Source organism: Petromyzon marinus, chromosome 10, assembly GCF_048934315.1.
Source record: "Petromyzon marinus isolate PM22_M1 ecotype Great Lakes invasive population chromosome 10, UKy_Petmar_22M1.pri1.0, whole genome shotgun sequence".
Taxonomy (NCBI): domain Eukaryota; kingdom Metazoa; phylum Chordata; class Hyperoartia; order Petromyzontiformes; family Petromyzontidae; genus Petromyzon; species Petromyzon marinus.
Window position 1 is genome coordinate 11,785,689 of NC_133676.1, and position 18,104 is coordinate 11,803,792.

Sequence of the window (18,104 nt, forward strand, 5' to 3'; positions counted from 1 at the left end):
CTCCGACTATACAATCCGCAAAGCTATCACTCAAACCATGAAGAAGGATCCTCTTGAGGAGCCTTTCAAAACCATCACTTTACCCTACATTGCAGGGATCACAAAAAAGATCTCCAAAATCTTGAATAAACACAAGATCCAGGTCCGTTTCAACACATTACATAAAATCCGTGATCTGGTTCCGTCTGTAAAAGATGTGATTCCGGACATACAATACCCTGGTGTCTACAAACTAAGTTGCCTCTGTGGTAGTAGTTACATTGGAGAAACCAAACGCCATGTCTCGGACCGCATTCGTGAACACAAAGCAGACCTTAAACACGGTAGGACCAACACCTCTGCCGTGGCAGATCATTGTTATAATTCAGTAGGCTCACATGACATTGACTTTTCCAAGACAGAGGTTCTTTGTAAGCCATCTGGCTACCATGAGAGATTCGTTCATGAGGCTATCCACATATACAAGCACAGAGACAATTTCAACCGAGAAGATGGATTCTGGCTTAGCAATCATTGGAAAGATTTGATAAACCATTTCAGGTCTTAATTGATTGTTCACGCTTACAGTGGCTTTCAGACAGCATACATTAAAATTTTTCGTCTCCCCCCTCCTCTTTTCAGAACATAGATGGACTCGTCCTTCTAAATAAACTTTCATATCGCTGCGCGTGGCGCTAACGGGTTTTTAAATAAATAAATAAATGCGCCGTTTAAAAATAAATACATTTATGCAAACCGACACACCTGATGACGACCGTTTGTGTTATGGTCGAAACGTCGTGAGAATTTTTTATTATTTTATATATATTTTATTATTTTATTGTTTCCCTTCAACGTGACTTTACTGAAAGAACTAAGAATATGAATTACTGCAGTCACGAAAGGTTTAAATCAAAATTTACTCTTTGGTTCTCTCGGTAAAGTCACGTAGAATAAACTAAACAAAATAATTACTAATTTAAAAGACAATGAATCTCCCTAATCTAAGTTTTGCATGCATTCAGATTTCATGAACTAAAAAGGGGGGAGGGGGGGCTCCCAAAAATAATTTCTGATTGGGGCCCCCTCAATGGGCCTGCACAGCCACTGATCGAAAATACAAAATGCGCGGCCACTCATGCCGTACCCTCATCCCCTCGAAACGAGACAGGGCCCGGAGAGGCCTGAGAGCGCGCAGGGTCCGCAGCGACTTGATGGCCGTCAGCTGGTCGTATCCAATGATTGTGGCGATTAGGGATGTCACCGACACCTGGGAAGAGAGGAGCGGGAGCGAGAGTGCGATGGAGGGATGATTCGCAGCGTGGACTTTTACATGGGGTCGTCGTCTGTCCTGGGAAATCTGGAAGTCTTCCCAGAAGATTAAGAGCAATAAAAAGCCACCCACGACAATGCATTCACATTCACGTACTTGCACCTATACCTAACTTTCACATAGTTACATTTGCACTGTAGTTGATTCGTGTGTTTTGTTTACAACCGTTCAATATCTGGTTTGTTAGTCGTGCAGTACTCCTTATGGACCCTGTGCTCGTTCTTTGCAATGTTGATGTTTTTTGTCTTTCGTTTGTTGTTGCTCTGCTCACGCACCATGAACTCCTTTTGGAAAATATCCGGGTAACTGGCTAAACTGGATCATCCGTGTAACAAATAAAAAACTTAAATGTAGCTCTCCTCCTCTTCAAATATTGTGCGATAACCTTCTTCCCGTTGCAAGTCCCGTTTTGTTTGTGCCCCAGCAGTGTGAACTCTATGCACACAGCAGGGATCCAACTCCCTTCGTTTTACACGCCATCATTTTTAATGAATTGATTGGTGGCGTTTTGCTGCAACAAGACATTGCTAGGGACAGAGGCACAAGTTTTAGCAGCGGTGGCATTATCATGAAACGTGATTAAATGTTTAAATATTTCATGAGATGCTGGTAAAATAAATTACTAAGTAGATATGTGTACAGACCGGCAGCCGTGATGAGCCATATAGCAAAGTGGGTTAGGGGAGAATAGTTCAAGAACATTGAACAGCAGAAGATGGAAAAAGGGGGAGGGAGGGGAGGGAGGGAGTTGCCTCACGGCTCTATTTTTACAAGCTCTGCGAGCGTGAACGTGGGGAAGGGGGGAACCTTCTTAACGTTGCACACTCACGGACAACTCTGATCTCCTGGTGACACTTCAACAACAAATATACCGCACACCGTCACCGCAAGGCCTACGTATCCTCAAACAAATCATGTTCCAGGCCTCTCTTTATATTTTGTCTGGTTCTCCAGTTTCATTCCAATTGTGCTCTCGACAATGTCACGAGACGAAGCTCCCATTCGCATGTCTAGCAGAACAAGTGCAACGGTTCATGTCAGAAAACAGCTCACAGAAGTGGTTATCACAGAGCTACCCCTGATATCCCTTTGAGTGGTCTCAGGTCCACACAACATGGGGCGGCGTTACAGTCAAACAGATATTTTTTATTTCCCTGAGCTGGACTTTAGTCAAATGAAGTTATGGGACCAAATTATGACTGGGTTATATTTTTTACAGTCACTGGATGAATGGGTTGAGATTGTAAAACTCACTAAAATGGACAACTCAGTTTAACCACTGGGAAGTTCAAATCCAGATTTGGACCCAGGATCTCAGCAGCGGCGTCAGCTCGGGGCACTCTTGACCTGTGAACCACACGGCGCGGTGGGCGAATGGCCCGCTGCAGGCTCTCACCCCGACGATGACAAAGTCGAGCAAGCACCACGCGTTGGTGAAGTAATTCTTGAAGCCATAGGCGACCCACTTGAGCAACATCTCGATGATGAAAATGAACGTGAACACCTTGTCGGCGTACTCCAGCAAGGTCTTCAACATTTTCCTTTGATCGATGTAAACATCTTCAAATGCCTGTAAGCGGACAGTGATAGGTTGTATTATGGGTAAAAAAGACATGTTGCAGTGCAACGTCGCATATCTGCTCTGGCCAATTAACCACTCGCATCCATTGCAATCTTTGTGAATGGGTCTAACTATAATTTCTTAGGCGAAGTAGGTAAGGAAATGGGTGGAAATGGATGCGTAGGGGGGAAGGGGTTCTGATCACACCATCTCTTTATCCAGCGTACTGGCCTTAATAGGTGCTTACAAACAGCACTTGACCCAACTATCTAAATATCTCTACGGGAAATCTTAGTATTTATGTATGCGTGTGTATTCATATATGTATATTTGTGTGCATATGTGTATGTAGTGTGGGATTGATATGGATTCCGGCATTGCAGGACCGTGATAGATGACGACCGCATTTTCGATTAGCACGGTTGGCTACGTATGGTGCGAAAGAAGTTCTACATACATACATACAAGAGGTACTCATCCAGCAATGGATAGACCACGGCTGATGATGATGATGATGGTAAAAAAAACAATCTCATCGCCACTGCCGCCGCAATCACGTTGGACCCTCCCGACTCGACATCAGCATTGAGTGAAGTGTGTGGTCCTACGCACGAGGGCTCCGCTGCTTAGAAGGATCATGAAGATGATGAACGTCTCGAACCAGTTGTGCTCCACGATGGTGAAGCACGTCCGCCGCAGGGTCCAGCATGGCAGGCAGCAGCCCCGCTTCACGTCCACGTTGCAACACGGGAAGTTCCGCGCGACCACTGTCAGCGCACGCACCCACCGCAACGATGGCAACTTTAGAAATCAAACATGACGGGAGGGGAGGTGGCTCGGGTTTGCTCACAGGTCAGAGCGTTGTGGCCGGCTCCGCTAAGATACTGGATTCAAATCTGGCTTTTGGTCGTCCGTGATTAATGCCGGTTGTCAGTGTGCAGTGGGATGATGATCTGAAGCCCAGTAATCAATGATTGCATAGAAAAACAAATCAGCGCATCAAATTAGTTTTTTGTGTGCTTAGCATGGCTCAATTTAAATGATCGGATACAATCACGTTGGACGCTCCTGACTCGACATCAGCATTGAGTGAAGTGTGTGGTCCTACACACGAGGGCTCCGCTGCTGAGAAGGATCATGAAGATGATAGTTGAATACTGCCATGTATTGTGTTGACCAAAGGTGTAAAAATATCCGCTTTTGTCGCGTTGCTCCTGTAAGAGTTCCAAATAGCTTTTTGGTTTCACGACGTCACTCCGATTACATAAATGAGATAACATTATAAAAAAAATGTAACAAAAAAATTAAAATATGCAGGCACCAGCCAGGAAATCCAGATAGATAAGTGCAAAGCATATTCATAGAACCATACTCCGACTCATCAATCAAACCCATTCGTACACTGACGATACAAGCCGGTCATTGAATTGTGCACGTGAAAATCAATGACATACAATGAATCAGTTATACGCTCATGCTCTATTGAGGTGAATGGAGGCATACAAATGGAAAAAAAGAACAATACAAACGAGACTTAAAGATCAGACAAACAAATAATTGATTCTTGAATCTAATTGCGACAAAGACTCTCGTGAGAATTAATCGAATCCCCAGAGGGACGATTCGTCAAATGCGCTTACATGATATGGGTTACCCAAAAAGTCAGATATTGGCATATTTTAAGAGATTAAACATCAGCGGCTTCTTCATCAATAATGAATGTTGGATTTGGAAGATATCGGCAGATGGGATGAACAGGGGATGAGTTCTTCGCCGATTACCTCTGGAGAAACCTTTAAGGACCTGGAAAGCTCAGTGCCATTGGAAAGCAGACCCAAGTCGTGCCGATCTATTGTCGGCACTGCTCTGTGGGGGCTCCACCTCTTGCTTCTGCGACCTTGGCCCGCTCCCTTCTCAACCATATGGTTGCCTCATTACACGATCCCAAACAAAATGTTTAAAATTTGTTTTCTTCCTCGTTTTAATATATTTTTTTACAAAAACTTTAATTGATCTGCGCTAACCCTATAACAATGTCGCCACTGCGGTCATCCTCGCAGCGGCTTTTGAATAACCATCGAACAAAGACGGTCACTGCATCGCGCGCTTCCAGATGCGCTTTCGCGGCCGTCTGGAACACTCTTCCTTCCGATACTAGGAAACTAATTTCTTTAGAACTGCTTTTTGTATTTATTTTGTTGCCCTTTCCCCACACCTCTGTTTAGCACGGTTCAGCTGCGCACGGTGTGAAAGAAGTTCAGCATACGCACGCACACATACAGCTGTTTCCGTGGGGCGGCTCTACTTTGCACAGCCGCTCGGAGCCGTTGTGGATGGCGAGCGAGGCGGCCATGTTCCACCCTCCACTCCCCTGGGTCGCTTCAGCTACAAGTTTCTCCACTGTGCTGGACACCATTGTTTCGTGGGTAACACCTACAGTCAAGAAATAAATAAGCGGACACACTTAATATCTCCAAATTCAAATAGGGTATCCATTCCATTCAGTGGCTTCTGAGGTGTCCGGAGCAATGTTTTGCAGCAGGATTGGTTCGATCAGGCAAAACTCTGAACTGGTTTCAATTTCCGATGGCCGCTGCTCATCATTAGATTCAGGCCTTATAAACAACTGCTTTTGCATTAGAACATCTTACGAGTAATAGTTCTGGGGAAGCTAATGATTCAATCGGCAGTGACCGCTTTCTGTGAGCTCCAATTCTTAGAATTCCGCTCGCAAATGCACACTCTAAATCACATTAGCAAGAGTCATCCACTAATGCTACGAGACAGGTTCCGTACAAAACTGCCAAGTCGTAAAAAAAAATTCATTATTTTATCTTCAGACATTTTTCAATTTACTACTAGACGAAGGAATCTCAACGCCATGCCAGTCATTGTGGGGGAGGGGAAGGGTAGTTTTACTATACTTCACCACTCTGGTCAGTGCGGTTTAGTGAAAGGGTGCCCAGGACTTGTTCAGATATCACTCGCCGCTGACATCAGCCGTGGCTACGAATCAAACTCAGGTGGCTGGGTTTATAGCACAGCGCGCTAACCACTACCCCACCGCTCACGCATGCTATTGTCTATTTGGAATTTATTTGTACTTTATTCACGTAGTGCGTAATGAGTTATTATTTCTGAAGCTTGAAAGAGTACAGTTGTTAGCTTGTAGTAATACAAATAATAGGTTTACTTGCGTGTCATGAGCTGGCCTTTCTCTAAGAGTGTAGGAATCCAGTTTGGTTTGGAATATTTTTTTTCTATCAAGAGATATCTGATAAAGCAAACTCAGTCAAAACAACAAACAATGATAGATCCTGAAAAGTTTGGGAAAAGTTTGGGATTTTTGTCCATTGCTATTGCTTCAGGACTGCCGCATCACAAAGACAACGACCCCCATATAGCATTTAACAGACTGCTGGGGCAAGTGCTGTTGGTGAGCACTTATTAATGCTAGCAGGGCATTCATGGACGGTGGTGGCCAGCACCACACCCGGCCAAATTTGTCTGCCCAGTGTTGATGCTTACACACTGCAATAGATACTGATTAAAGGATGTCGACCAACATTGGCTGTGAGTGGGAATTGAACTCGGGTGGCCGGATTCGTAACTGGAGTGCACTCACCACTACACCACCGCTCCCCCCACACTGTTAAATCACTGTGTGTTTGTGTGACATGCACCTGAACTCCGTCACAGGCTCATCCGCCGACACAGGACGTCAGGCAAACACACGCATAAATGGCTCGCTCATACACAAACTAAGACAAAGACACCCCATATAGCCTTTAACGGAGTGTTGGGGCAAGTACTGATGAGGAACACATTACATCTATATTGATAACTCGTTTCTTTAGAACTGCTTTTTGTGTTTAGTTTGTTGTCCTTCCCCCGCACCTCCGATGAGCACAGTTGGCTACGTACGGTGCGAAAGAAGTTCAACATACATACGTACAAATACGTACTCTTCAACAAGCAAACAATGACAAAGATCGCCAACACGGCCTGGCCAGTGCTGTTAGCGAGCACCTGTTATCGCCTGGATGGCAGAAAAGGGGGGTTATGAGGCCAGCACCAACCCCCTCGGCCGTCACATACGCAAATACGCACTTACGTGCAAACGCACGCACATTGAATGCAACGCAACCCCACTGACACGCACACATTAATAGCTCACACAAACGGGTGCAAGAGCCCTCACCATGCATGCCCGGCAACGCCCCCTCCCCTCAATGCCGCCGGCACCCTTGGTGCTGAAATTTACAGGTGAGGTTCACCGAATTGGCACCTACACACGACAACTGGCACGTCTCACACTCCCAGAGATCCCAAAGCATGACAGCCCTGCCACTGTGGGCAGCAATGTTGACAGCTGGGAGAAGCTTGTGGAGAGGGGAAGGAGGAAGGAAGGAGTTGGTAATGGAAGACATCTGTGTATTGAGGTAATTCTGGTACCATTTGGAAAGCAGTCTCCAGGTCCTGACTCCACTATTTCCGGTTCCCCATACTTTTTCTCCGCTTCCTCCTCCTCCTCCTGCTGCTTTGTCTTCTCCTCTTCGCTCGCCAGCACTCCGTCAGTCGCCTCCCCCTCCATTGCCTCATCCACCAGGCTGGAGCCCAGGCTCTGGGTGGAGTAACCCTTGGTCACAGTGCATAAATTGCCATTGCATCAAACTTCACAATCAAACGACACAATTAAGGGATTGCAATGTTGGCAGTGGTGGTATGCATGCACATATCACAACCTTAATCGTGAACACTGCTTTGTACTATACAATGGACTCATGTTTCGGTCGAGCAATGGGCATTATTTAGGACAGAGACCAGAGACAAGGGCAGGGCCAAATACGACGCATAAATGCAAATGAGGCATCCTCGCAGCGATAAACTCTGATACCCCTGACGCAGTTACCCATTGCTCTACATCAACAACATCAGCCATACGTAGGAGGCCAGGGGCAAACAAATAATTGGCTGCTGAATGGAATCGCAAGCCCAAACTGTCGCATTTTAAATTACAATCCAATTTGCAATATGCAGTAACGCAACGTTACGGGGTAAGAGGGGCAGGATAAAGCTGTGGAGGAAAAATCTGTCAAATTTCTTGTAGGCTCAACCAGGTCACGTGGTAAGCTGTCAGCCCCTCCACCCATCCAGCCACTCCCACTTTTACAAAAACCACACGATAATTAGCCCCACACACATAGTGAGGGGCCCTCCTCGCTGTTTTGACATTGGCCCCAAATACTGCCCGTAGGCCCTACCCACTACTCAGGTAGCCCCCACTCTTTTGCCGAAATCACAAGTCGCGAATGGGCCGATATTTGCGAAACTGGCAGTGTCCGAGGTCAAACCGGAATGTTTGGTAGCCTCAGGTGGGAAGGGCCAGGACGGGAGGAGGGGGCTAGTTGGATGTTTGGTGGCGAGATGTTACAATCCTCACTTAGTATACAGGACATGGGTTCGATCCCGACCCTGATGCCTGTCTATTTGGAGTGTGCAAGTTCTGCCCGTGGTCACGTGCATATTCCTCCGTTTTTTTTTTCCCCTCCACATTTAGCTGTATAGCTTTGTGGACCCTTACCTGGTCAAAAATATAAAAAAAAACCATATATATAGTTGAACAGTTTAAGGAAGTGGAGGCCTCATTACCGTGAGCGTGGATCCGTGGTCAGGTATGTCGGACTCGAGCTCGGCCATGGCGACGGGCACGGCCATGCTCGACATGCTGCCGTTGGACACAACGTTGTGCACATGGTTCGCGCCGTTCGTGCCCGCGAAACCCCCGGAGACATTTTTCATCTGCTCCAGCTTGACGATGTCGATCTTCTGCCTGCTGTCCGGCACCTTCCCGCAGCGCAGCACCTTGCAGATGAAGCGGTGGATGCTGGAGGCCACGTAGGCGATCCCGTTGCGGATGCGGCCCAGCGCGATCTTCATGTTGGTCGCCTCTGTGTCGTCGTCTGCCGCCGTGAAGTTTTCCGCGCAGAATGAGCTGAGCAGCAGCGCCAAGAAGAGGTTCAGCACCTGCGCCGGGGTGAGGGGCCAACGGAAAGAAGGGAGACACGGCAGGCGGCTTCCGTCTTAAATGTGCCGTGTTTGTGTGACGCGAAAAATCATAGTCTCGAGTCGATGGCGAAGAGGCTCGGACTCGGTTGTGCCTCTGTACATGCGGGGAAAAGAAAATTGGAGTCACTTGTGACTGCCCGTAACCCCGACCAGAATCCATGAGCGGTTACCACCGATAGAAATGAACTTTGTGACCCGATTGTGCAGAGTTTGAGCGTTCTCTTCTCATGAACATGGATTTCCTCCTGTTACTATGTATGCCTCCATAGATAGGCACAGTAATAATACGCCGATTTACGTCTCCCTGATTTACGTCTCTCCCTTTTATCTATGTATGTATGTATGTTGAGCTTCTTTCGCACCATACGTAGCCAACCGTGCTAACGTCACAAGCAAATATAATTTTATAAGGCACAGGTAATCTCATTTAGGACACTTAATATCCAGTTAGGCTTCATAAGTACATGTTTATTAATGTCAAGAATAATATATATTTTCATTTTTTCCTCAATTGGATCCCCAGTGTGCTACTGGCATCATGTCACCAGATGAAGAATCCCTACAGATGTCTTGCAGTGAAGTACGACCCTTCATTTCCCAGAATGGCTCATGGAAGTGGATATCACGGGTTAAACTAAAACTATACTCAACATTTTATTTTACCAGGTAAGGCTCACTGAGCCAAATCGCGCTTTTTCAGAAGTGACCTGACTGCAAATGAAAGCTCCAAGAAGTGGCTTATCACGTGGAAATCAATCGCAGCCAAATACTCTAAACGCGTGTTTCTAAATGTGGAGGTGAAAACCCAGAGGGACTTGGAGAAAAATCCACACAACCACGGGGAGAACATGCAAACTCCAAATATACAGGCGTCAGGGTCGGGATTTAACCCACGAGCTCCTTCCTGCATGCCAGGCGAGGTTGTTAACATCTCGACACCGCTGCACCGTTACACAGAGCAACAGGGCAGGAAGGGGGGATGTCACGTGACATTAAAATTAATCTTTTAATTTTCTGAGATGGAATTTAGCCGAATTTAGCCAAATTAACATTAAAAGTTTATACAAATATTTTTTGTCCAGCTGGCTTTCCCATATTTCAACAGACTAACTTGCTTGTAGTCACTGTAAGAGATAAAAGATATATATCTATATGGTCAATGAATCAAGCTTCTAATGTTTCTGCAATAAAAGGCAACAGATAACACAACACATATCTTCTGCCATCCGTCTGTAAACCCTGTAATTATTTTTGATGAGTGCCTCTGGCCTAGTGTTACAAGGTCTATCGTCTATACAGTGCAGTACACACTGCGCGTGAAACAAGCAAAACCTACATTTTGCAAAAACCTGCTCCGACGCATGAACCGGAGCCACAATGGAAATGTCCTATTTTCTATGTACTGTTTGTATCGTCTAATTCTGCTGAAATTATCTCTCTACCATGCCACTGCCAACATAAACCCCGACAGATGATTATCGGAGCCAAGTGGAAACCCGTGAGCCACTGCACGTCAATCAACTCGTCCAGCCACGAGGATTTTCCACCTGTCCTGATTTTTCCAGAACCGTCTGCTTTTATGAGGTAGCTCTCCTGGGTAGCTGTTCTGGAGAATGTGTAACTATTTCCGTTTTTTGTCACAACCAGACGCTTGCGTGTGGTTCTCTCCTATTCCGGTATTGCAATATTTTCCTTTTTCCTTGATGCTGGACTATAACAACCTAACCGCCCACACCACTCTACCATCCTCCAGCTCTTTCCGAGTCAAAGCACGAGGATGTCGGGACGCTACAGACAAGCGCCATTAAACACAGCCGACGTGCCATGGTGTCCTTGTTGTATCAAGACACCTGCCCCAATCTCTCTCTTTAAGCTATGAATTGATTTGGTGGCGTATCATGGTTGGCCGGGTCCTAGTACAAGGAATGAAATTAGGTCTGCTCTTCGCGGATTGAGGCTCGTGGCCACCCTGGTAAATGTTGCGGGCCTATTAACCGTAAATACAGTGGATGCCCTCTTGAGCGTGGTTCATTAATTGGCTGCATTCTTCGTTATTTATATATTTCTTGACCGTCGGCCATTGTCCCTTCTAGCCATGACACATCCTAAACAAGTCCACTGACTTTTCTTAACAGTTTGAACAGTGTTTAAAAGGTAAACTATGTATACTCACAAAGAGAATGTGTGGACGCGAGCTGAATGTGGAAAGGATGGTTTTGTGTGCTCATTTTATTGGAGAGATAAATTTATTGAACTCTTAATGCCGTCTGAAAGGATGAGCGTATGGAAAATTAATTATTAAAATGCCATGTATTATGATGCAGCACTGTATATCGCATTAGGAATATCCATATAATTTTAAAAGCAGGGAAGACATGCAAATTGCACATGCTGGCAACTTTCGGCTGGATAATCCTTGGCACGGTCCAATGTTTACGACTTAAAAATTAATGCTCGTAAAATTTTAAGAAATCAATACGTAAAGCTGACATTAACAAAACATTGATTAATAATTAATAATCTGTTTGCTAATCAAGCACGTACAAAGAAGCGCCCAGGTGCAGGCGTGTTGTCTTTGCGGCCTCATCACGAGATGAAAACGCCAGTTGGTCCGAGGAGTGCGTTGTGCCGACAATCACGTAATGCTTTATTAGTAATTCGCATTACTTATAAAGCATTGAACGAATGAACGGCTTCATTAATTCAGAAATACGTACCCAATCTGGGCTTGGGCATAATGTGCATTCCCACGCTCTGCAATCACCAGCGGATTCGATAAACTGTCACAATTCGAGGTTGTGGTTTGAGTCAAACATTGATTATTTTTTGTTTCTCGTTTTTACCACCAACATTTGCGTAGCTTTTGTTTGATTCAATAGCCCAAAAGCAGCATCAGCATAACACTCGCATTTAATTTTCATAAATGTCAACGAGCGTGACTCAATGCATCGTATCGTTAGCTTGCCAATTCACCGATGAATCGAAGCATTTTTCACATGTACAGTAAAAATTGTGTCCGGCGTGAAACAAAGATCTAGAGGCCCTTTGACCCTTTCAAAGCAATCCTTTGATGGGTGCCAGGAGGAGACGGGATCAAAGTTGTCTATTCTGTGTCCCTGTGTCTCTGTGTGTCCTCCCTCCCATATGCGCAGGGCCCCATGTTGACTCAGCTCAGCCTGAGGGCTCGAAAGAACTTCCCAGGGACCATAATTGCCGCACCAGACTCATACATTTTTGGCGCCCTTCACAGCTTTGTATCCACCCTGATTGCCCACCCCTAAAGGCCAGCCCTGCTCTTGTATCTTGTTTTCTCCACATGCCAAGCACAGGCACTCTGGCAGTGCTTATCGTACACAGTGCTTCACGTAAAGTCTGGACTGGAAGAGCATTTTTTCGATGGAGTGGAGCCTGGTTGCCGGACTATGTGATGCAAAGGTGCCCTGTCATAACCTTAATCGTTGTAAAAAAAAAGATCAAGTTAAATACCATTTACATTAACATGAATTTACTTTAAATCCCAATTACAGTACTGACGTATTATCTAGAGAACGCTTTTTTTCTGATGATGTATTTCACTCGCACAATTTGCATGTGGAAGCCAGCATGAATACCTTCACCTACGATTGTGTATGTACAAAAAGAATGGATCATCCCATTACCCCGTGGCACCTACTCTTGTCACATATATATGTGGATGGCTACAGACCCTTTGTCACTTCTTGGTTTTTCATTTTTTTTGTGAATCCCCTATCTCCCCTGTGTGACTTCCATACTCAGATGAGTCCGTTTGCTCCACGGCAGCAGACTGCACTCAGTGTAAAACCGATTCTACGAGATATCTCGTTGCTATGGCGATGAAATGCAGCCGCACTAGTTAAGTGCATTTGGGCATCCATTAATTTGGTTAGCGTTAAGGCAAGCTGCTTTTTGAAACGTGAATATAGCCACGCGGGGTCAATAACTAAAAAAACAGGCCGCGCGCTATACGTTTCCCAAAACAAAACAAAAAACAAAGAACCTGGCAATACAAACTTCCCAAAGCTTACTGTTTCCTGAGGCTGTTCTTGACTTATGGACACATTGCGTTCCCAAAACCCGTCCATAAGTCGAGCGGTTCATAAGTCAGACCACTATGATGTAACTGTATTTAAAGACCCGTACGGGTTAGTGTTTTTGAAGTGTGTTACGGTTCGACAAGAAGGGGAAGCATTCAAATGGTCTGCATAAGCGTGTGCGCAAACACAAAAAAACAATTTCCGTTCCCGCCCCGCCCTCTTGGCACAATTTGTGACACACGATCATTCAGTAGAATCTAACTGTCAATAAATAAAGTGTCATGCCCGGATAAAGTGTCAATGGGACAAAGCAGCTGTTGGCACAGGACTAACATGGGCTTTTTAAAAATATTGTTTTTATTGAACCCAAAACCGTGACCATGACAGAGGGCTCTAACGTGGAATTTTAAATAGGGCTGTGGCAGGAGATGGGATGCCACTAACCCTTGCTACAATAGTGGAAACTACAGAATAACAAAAAAAATCCGTTCTAAAGCTGGAGGGTCAGCAGGTGAGGGTGCTAGATGTGGATGAGTGGATGTCGGAACAACGACATAGTCTGAATACCACACCATTTTCAAAACAATACCAAAGCTTCGAATCAAGTCAATACCATTGGAATTAATAGGGCAATAAAAATATGAGACAGTTAGCGGTAGACACATTTTACCCCGACACCTAAAAGGAACTGGTTAACAGAGGGAAATTGCAGACTCTGGAAACAGGACCAGAATCTGTATTTAAACTGGAGGAATCCGATGAGTCATCACACTCTTTTTCACAGCGGAGAAACACAACGTAGACATGATCCAATTGGAGGGTGTCAGCGTTATACGCTTCAGTTGGTGGGGCACATCCTTCGGGTACCCATTAAAAGCCTTCACCATCGACAGCCTCAAAAGCGAAACCGTGCAGTTTAGGCTTGATAATTAAAAGTACAATTGTCGACTAGACCTCGATGCCCCCCCCCAACGCCCCACTATCCCCTGGTTCATCAATGACTATGACAAAACGCGGATTTTAAGATACTGCTATTAACCTATGAAGCTTTAAAATGGCTCACCCCACGTTACTTGCATGAACTAATACATTTATATATTCAAGGTCCTTAAGATCTTCTGGTCTCCATCAGCTTAGCACTCCCAGGTCTGGGTTGCGCTGTTTTGGTGATCGGGCTTTTGTTAGCGTGACACCCAAGCTATGGAATGCTTTGCCACTCGGTAGATATATTAAAGTCTATACTCTTTGGTTCTTTCGGTAAAGTTACGTAGGTATAAAATAAAATAAATCACGACGTTTCGGGCGCAACACAAGCGTCCCTCCCACCTGATGACGGAACGTCGTGATTTATTTTATTTTATACTTACGTGACTTTACCGAAAGAACCAAAGAGTATGGATTCCTGCAGTCACGAAAGCTTCAAATCAAGATATTTAAGTCTACTTTGAAAACCCATCTCTTTTAAAGCGGCCTTCCCTCTTGTGTTTGATCGGTTGCCCTGGTTCTGTTTTTGTTTCCTGCTTTTCATGCATTGCACATTGAGATTATAGGATGGAATGCACATTATACATTGGAATTATTATATGCCAGCTGACGTCTCCCTGGTTGGGGTTTTGTCTCCCTCAAGGCCATTTCATGTCTCCAATGATGCACCAGTGGTAGAATCAGGTAGTAAACTGCTTACTGGTTAAGTGCACTCATTATTTCTTAAAACGTTAAACATATCGATAGTTCCATTGTGTGTATATACTGTGTATATATTCAGTATACAAACTGAAACCTTTTAAAAGGAATCATGTCTACGTTAACCACAATACGTATGGCCAGAATGCAAACAAAAAACATATTCTGATAATATATGCATTGTCCTTGAAGCTGATTGGTCCACACAGAGACAGATTTCTTTTGAGCCTCGTCTCAAACGGTGTTAGACCAGAGGACGCCAAAAGGCGTACAGCACAAAGACAATGCCACTATCAGAGTAATGAGAGCTCGGGGGAGCAGCTATATCATGGGACCTCCTTTGCCAGTACCAAAACATGAGAATAGGTTTCCCCTTTTTTCTGGCAACAAAACAGGTGTTGAGATGTTAAAACACCAAACTGAAACCTTTTACAAGGAATCATGTCTGCATTAACCACAATACTTGTGGTCAGAATGCAATCAAAAAACACTCTGATAATATATGCATTGCTTACGTTTGGCACTCACGCGACACTCACCACGAGGTTTCCGAATATGAGCACCATCATGAAGACAACGATGCAGAGCGGCTGGCCCGCGAGCTCCATGCAGATCCACATGTTCTCGATCCACTCGCCGCACAGGATGCGGAAGACGATAAGGAAGGAGTGGAAGAAGTCCCGCATGTGCCAGCGTAGGGGACACTCGTTGGGAATGATCTGCATCGCCTTATTTTCATCGTAGTGCTTCGCGAAGAGCTGCACGCCCACCACGGCGAAGATGAAGATGACGATGACCAGGATGATGGTGAGGTTGCCCAGGGCCCCCACGGCATTGCCGATGATCTTGATGAGGGCGTTCATCGTGGGCCACGACTTGGCTAGCTTGAACACCCTCAGCTGCGGAGTCGCAAAAGTGACACGAAGATCCTTAAAGCAGCCTTCGACGGCAGGTGGGACGCACGCTGTTGGCGAGTGCCTATTGAAGCCAGCAGGGCCGGCACACACGTGTGTGCCATGACCAGCGCCGCATCCGGCCGCCTTTATTTCTCCCCAGCGCGTTGATGCCATTAGTAGGTGCTTATTTAAGACTGACTCGACCTAGGGGACGTCCAGGAAGGGATTTGATACTACTGGCATTGATATTAGTTGTGGTCGGGATATCAAGCTGGTTGCTGGGTGTGCAGTGCGGCATGTTTCCTATGGAATCACCGCTCCCCACAAGACACGCACAGAGGATATACACCTTGCAGGTATGACATCCATAGTAGCAAGTGTCAGATACATTTTGCTTAAGCAGGTGAGAACCCAAGAAACCAGGATAGTTTCATTTCAAACAGTGACCTGGGGCAATTAATCTGCCAGTATGGGGGCAAAGATTATTGCGTATCATCCCAATTGAGTAATTTTCAGTGTCATCTTCGTGTTTGGCAAATATGGAGATGTTTAACACATAGGTTTACGCGACCAATATCATCCATAATATAGTTTTTTTGGGTTAGAGTGTGTAAATATGAATGTGTCATTAAACCCACCACCACCCGTAAATAGAACGTGCCAATTCGTTACAAGTACAGCACACCGTTGTGCTGGAGAGCTAATCCACAACATTTACAATCTGAGTACGACGTTTCGCCAGTAATTACAACTAGCATCATCAGCAGGACAGCCAGATTTGTGGCTGATTTGTAGCTATGTTACATATTACAATCATCATCATCAGCTATGGTCAATCCACAGCTGGATGAAGACTTTCCCAAGTCCTACCTCTCAAGATCCTGCAATGCAACTATCCACCACGCACCAACATGCAAACCGATTTCATCGCTCCATCTCCCCAGTCGGTGTACTCTGGCATGCGTTGGACTACCGTACTTGTCTGCCACTCCACTGGCCATCTTCCCTTCGAGTGAAGCGTCCTGCCCAAGCCCACTTTCTTTTCCTAACAGTTTTCTTGGTGTCATGAACCTCTGTTTGGTTTCTCTAATCCATGTGTTCCTCATTATGTCTCTTAATGTAATTCCAAGCATGCATCTCTACAAGTACGTCAATCCCCCTGTCAAAGTTTGCTCAGTGGGAGGTCGCTTATTCGCCTCTGCTGCCTCTCTGGTTTGGAACTACTCCATTCCACCAGCCATCTGTGCTGTCAACTCCCTGCCTCTGTTCAATCCCAGGCTCGTGACAATATATTTTTTTCCTTGGCCCCGTGTACCCGACTGCCTCTTACTCTCCACAAAATTAAATGTACCCGCCACTTCTGTCACAGTCGCATTCAGACGACGCTACGTAAGTCCACATTGCAGCGCATTGCACAAATTGCATCGCGCTGTCGCCAGTGCTGTGTCGGGGCCGGTACCCTGGCGCGGACCGCCTCACCAGGCGGAAGGAGCGCAGCACGGAGAGGCCATCAACGCCGGTCAGGCCCAGCTCCACGAAGCTGAGCGTCACGATGCACGAGTCGAAGATGTTCCACTTCTGCTGGAAGTAGTAGAATGGATCGAGCGCAACCAACTTCAGGACCATCTCCGCGGCGAAGATCGCGGTGAAGAGCTTCAGATGGCAGCGCAGCGAGAGCAGGAGGAGGATGTTGGGGAGGAGGAGGGGGGGGGTGGAGACAATGGTAGGGAGAGGGAAAAGCTCTTTTAGATTTGTCAACGTATCGTTGAGGTTATTCCGCGTACTCAGGGATTAATTTCAGTCGCGTCTGTCGGGGAACGGCGAACTGGAAAATATTTCTACATCCGGCACACCACATCCAGAATATCTAACCCTATGTCCACGAGTCACATGTCACGTACTCCAGACTACCAGCAATCCTGAAAATATATAGTAAGAAATTAAGCCCTGCTCACACTCTACTTTCTACTGTTGACAGACACGATACAAATAAAGGTGCCCATGTAAAAAAAATATTTTTTTATTGTTTTATTTCATGCTGTGTGACGCCTGCAGCCAACTTAGACAGCTACCATTCACCACAATGTTACAAAAATAATAAAATCATGACACTGAATCACGAAAATTCATTGAATCATTGGAGAGGGGAGGAAGGGTGAATTGATCGACCCAGAAAGCAAACATTACAAAATAAAATTTTATTTATTTCATTATAACTTGATATATTGCTCAAGTTTGTGACTCCATTAACGAATGTCCATAATATTGTGACATGACATCATATTTTTTACAACAAAGTCTAGAGCAAGATGTGAGAGTAGATAACATAGCAATAACAAGTCGCGGTGGATTGGTGGTGAGAGTCGTGAAGCGCACTACACTCAGAACCCCGCCACCTGAGGTTGATTCCCTACCATGGCTAACATCAGTGGCGAGTGACATCTGGACGAGCACTGGACTCAACCTTTACGAACCCAGTGTGATGAAATATGGTCAAACAACCCCTATCACCAACACCGCATGAGGAG

General features: G+C 45.5%; 1 protein-coding gene across 1 annotated transcript in view; it reads right to left on the reverse strand.

The window, feature by feature from the left end:
* Positions 1–18,104, reverse strand: part of LOC116940894 (sodium channel protein type 3 subunit alpha) — a 75,561-nt gene that overhangs the window by 23,524 nt on the left and 33,933 nt on the right. Inside the window, exons 16-22 of the mRNA XM_076066174.1 lie at positions 17,056–17,229; positions 15,220–15,579; positions 8,526–8,900; positions 7,329–7,512; positions 3,486–3,640; positions 2,709–2,882; positions 1,127–1,249 (exon numbers count right to left, since the gene is read on the reverse strand). Coding sequence (XP_075922289.1) covers positions 1,127–1,249; positions 2,709–2,882; positions 3,486–3,640; positions 7,329–7,512; positions 8,526–8,900; positions 15,220–15,579; positions 17,056–17,229 — 1,545 coding nt within the window. The remainder of the gene's footprint in view (positions 1–1,126; positions 1,250–2,708; positions 2,883–3,485; positions 3,641–7,328; positions 7,513–8,525; positions 8,901–15,219; positions 15,580–17,055; positions 17,230–18,104) is intronic.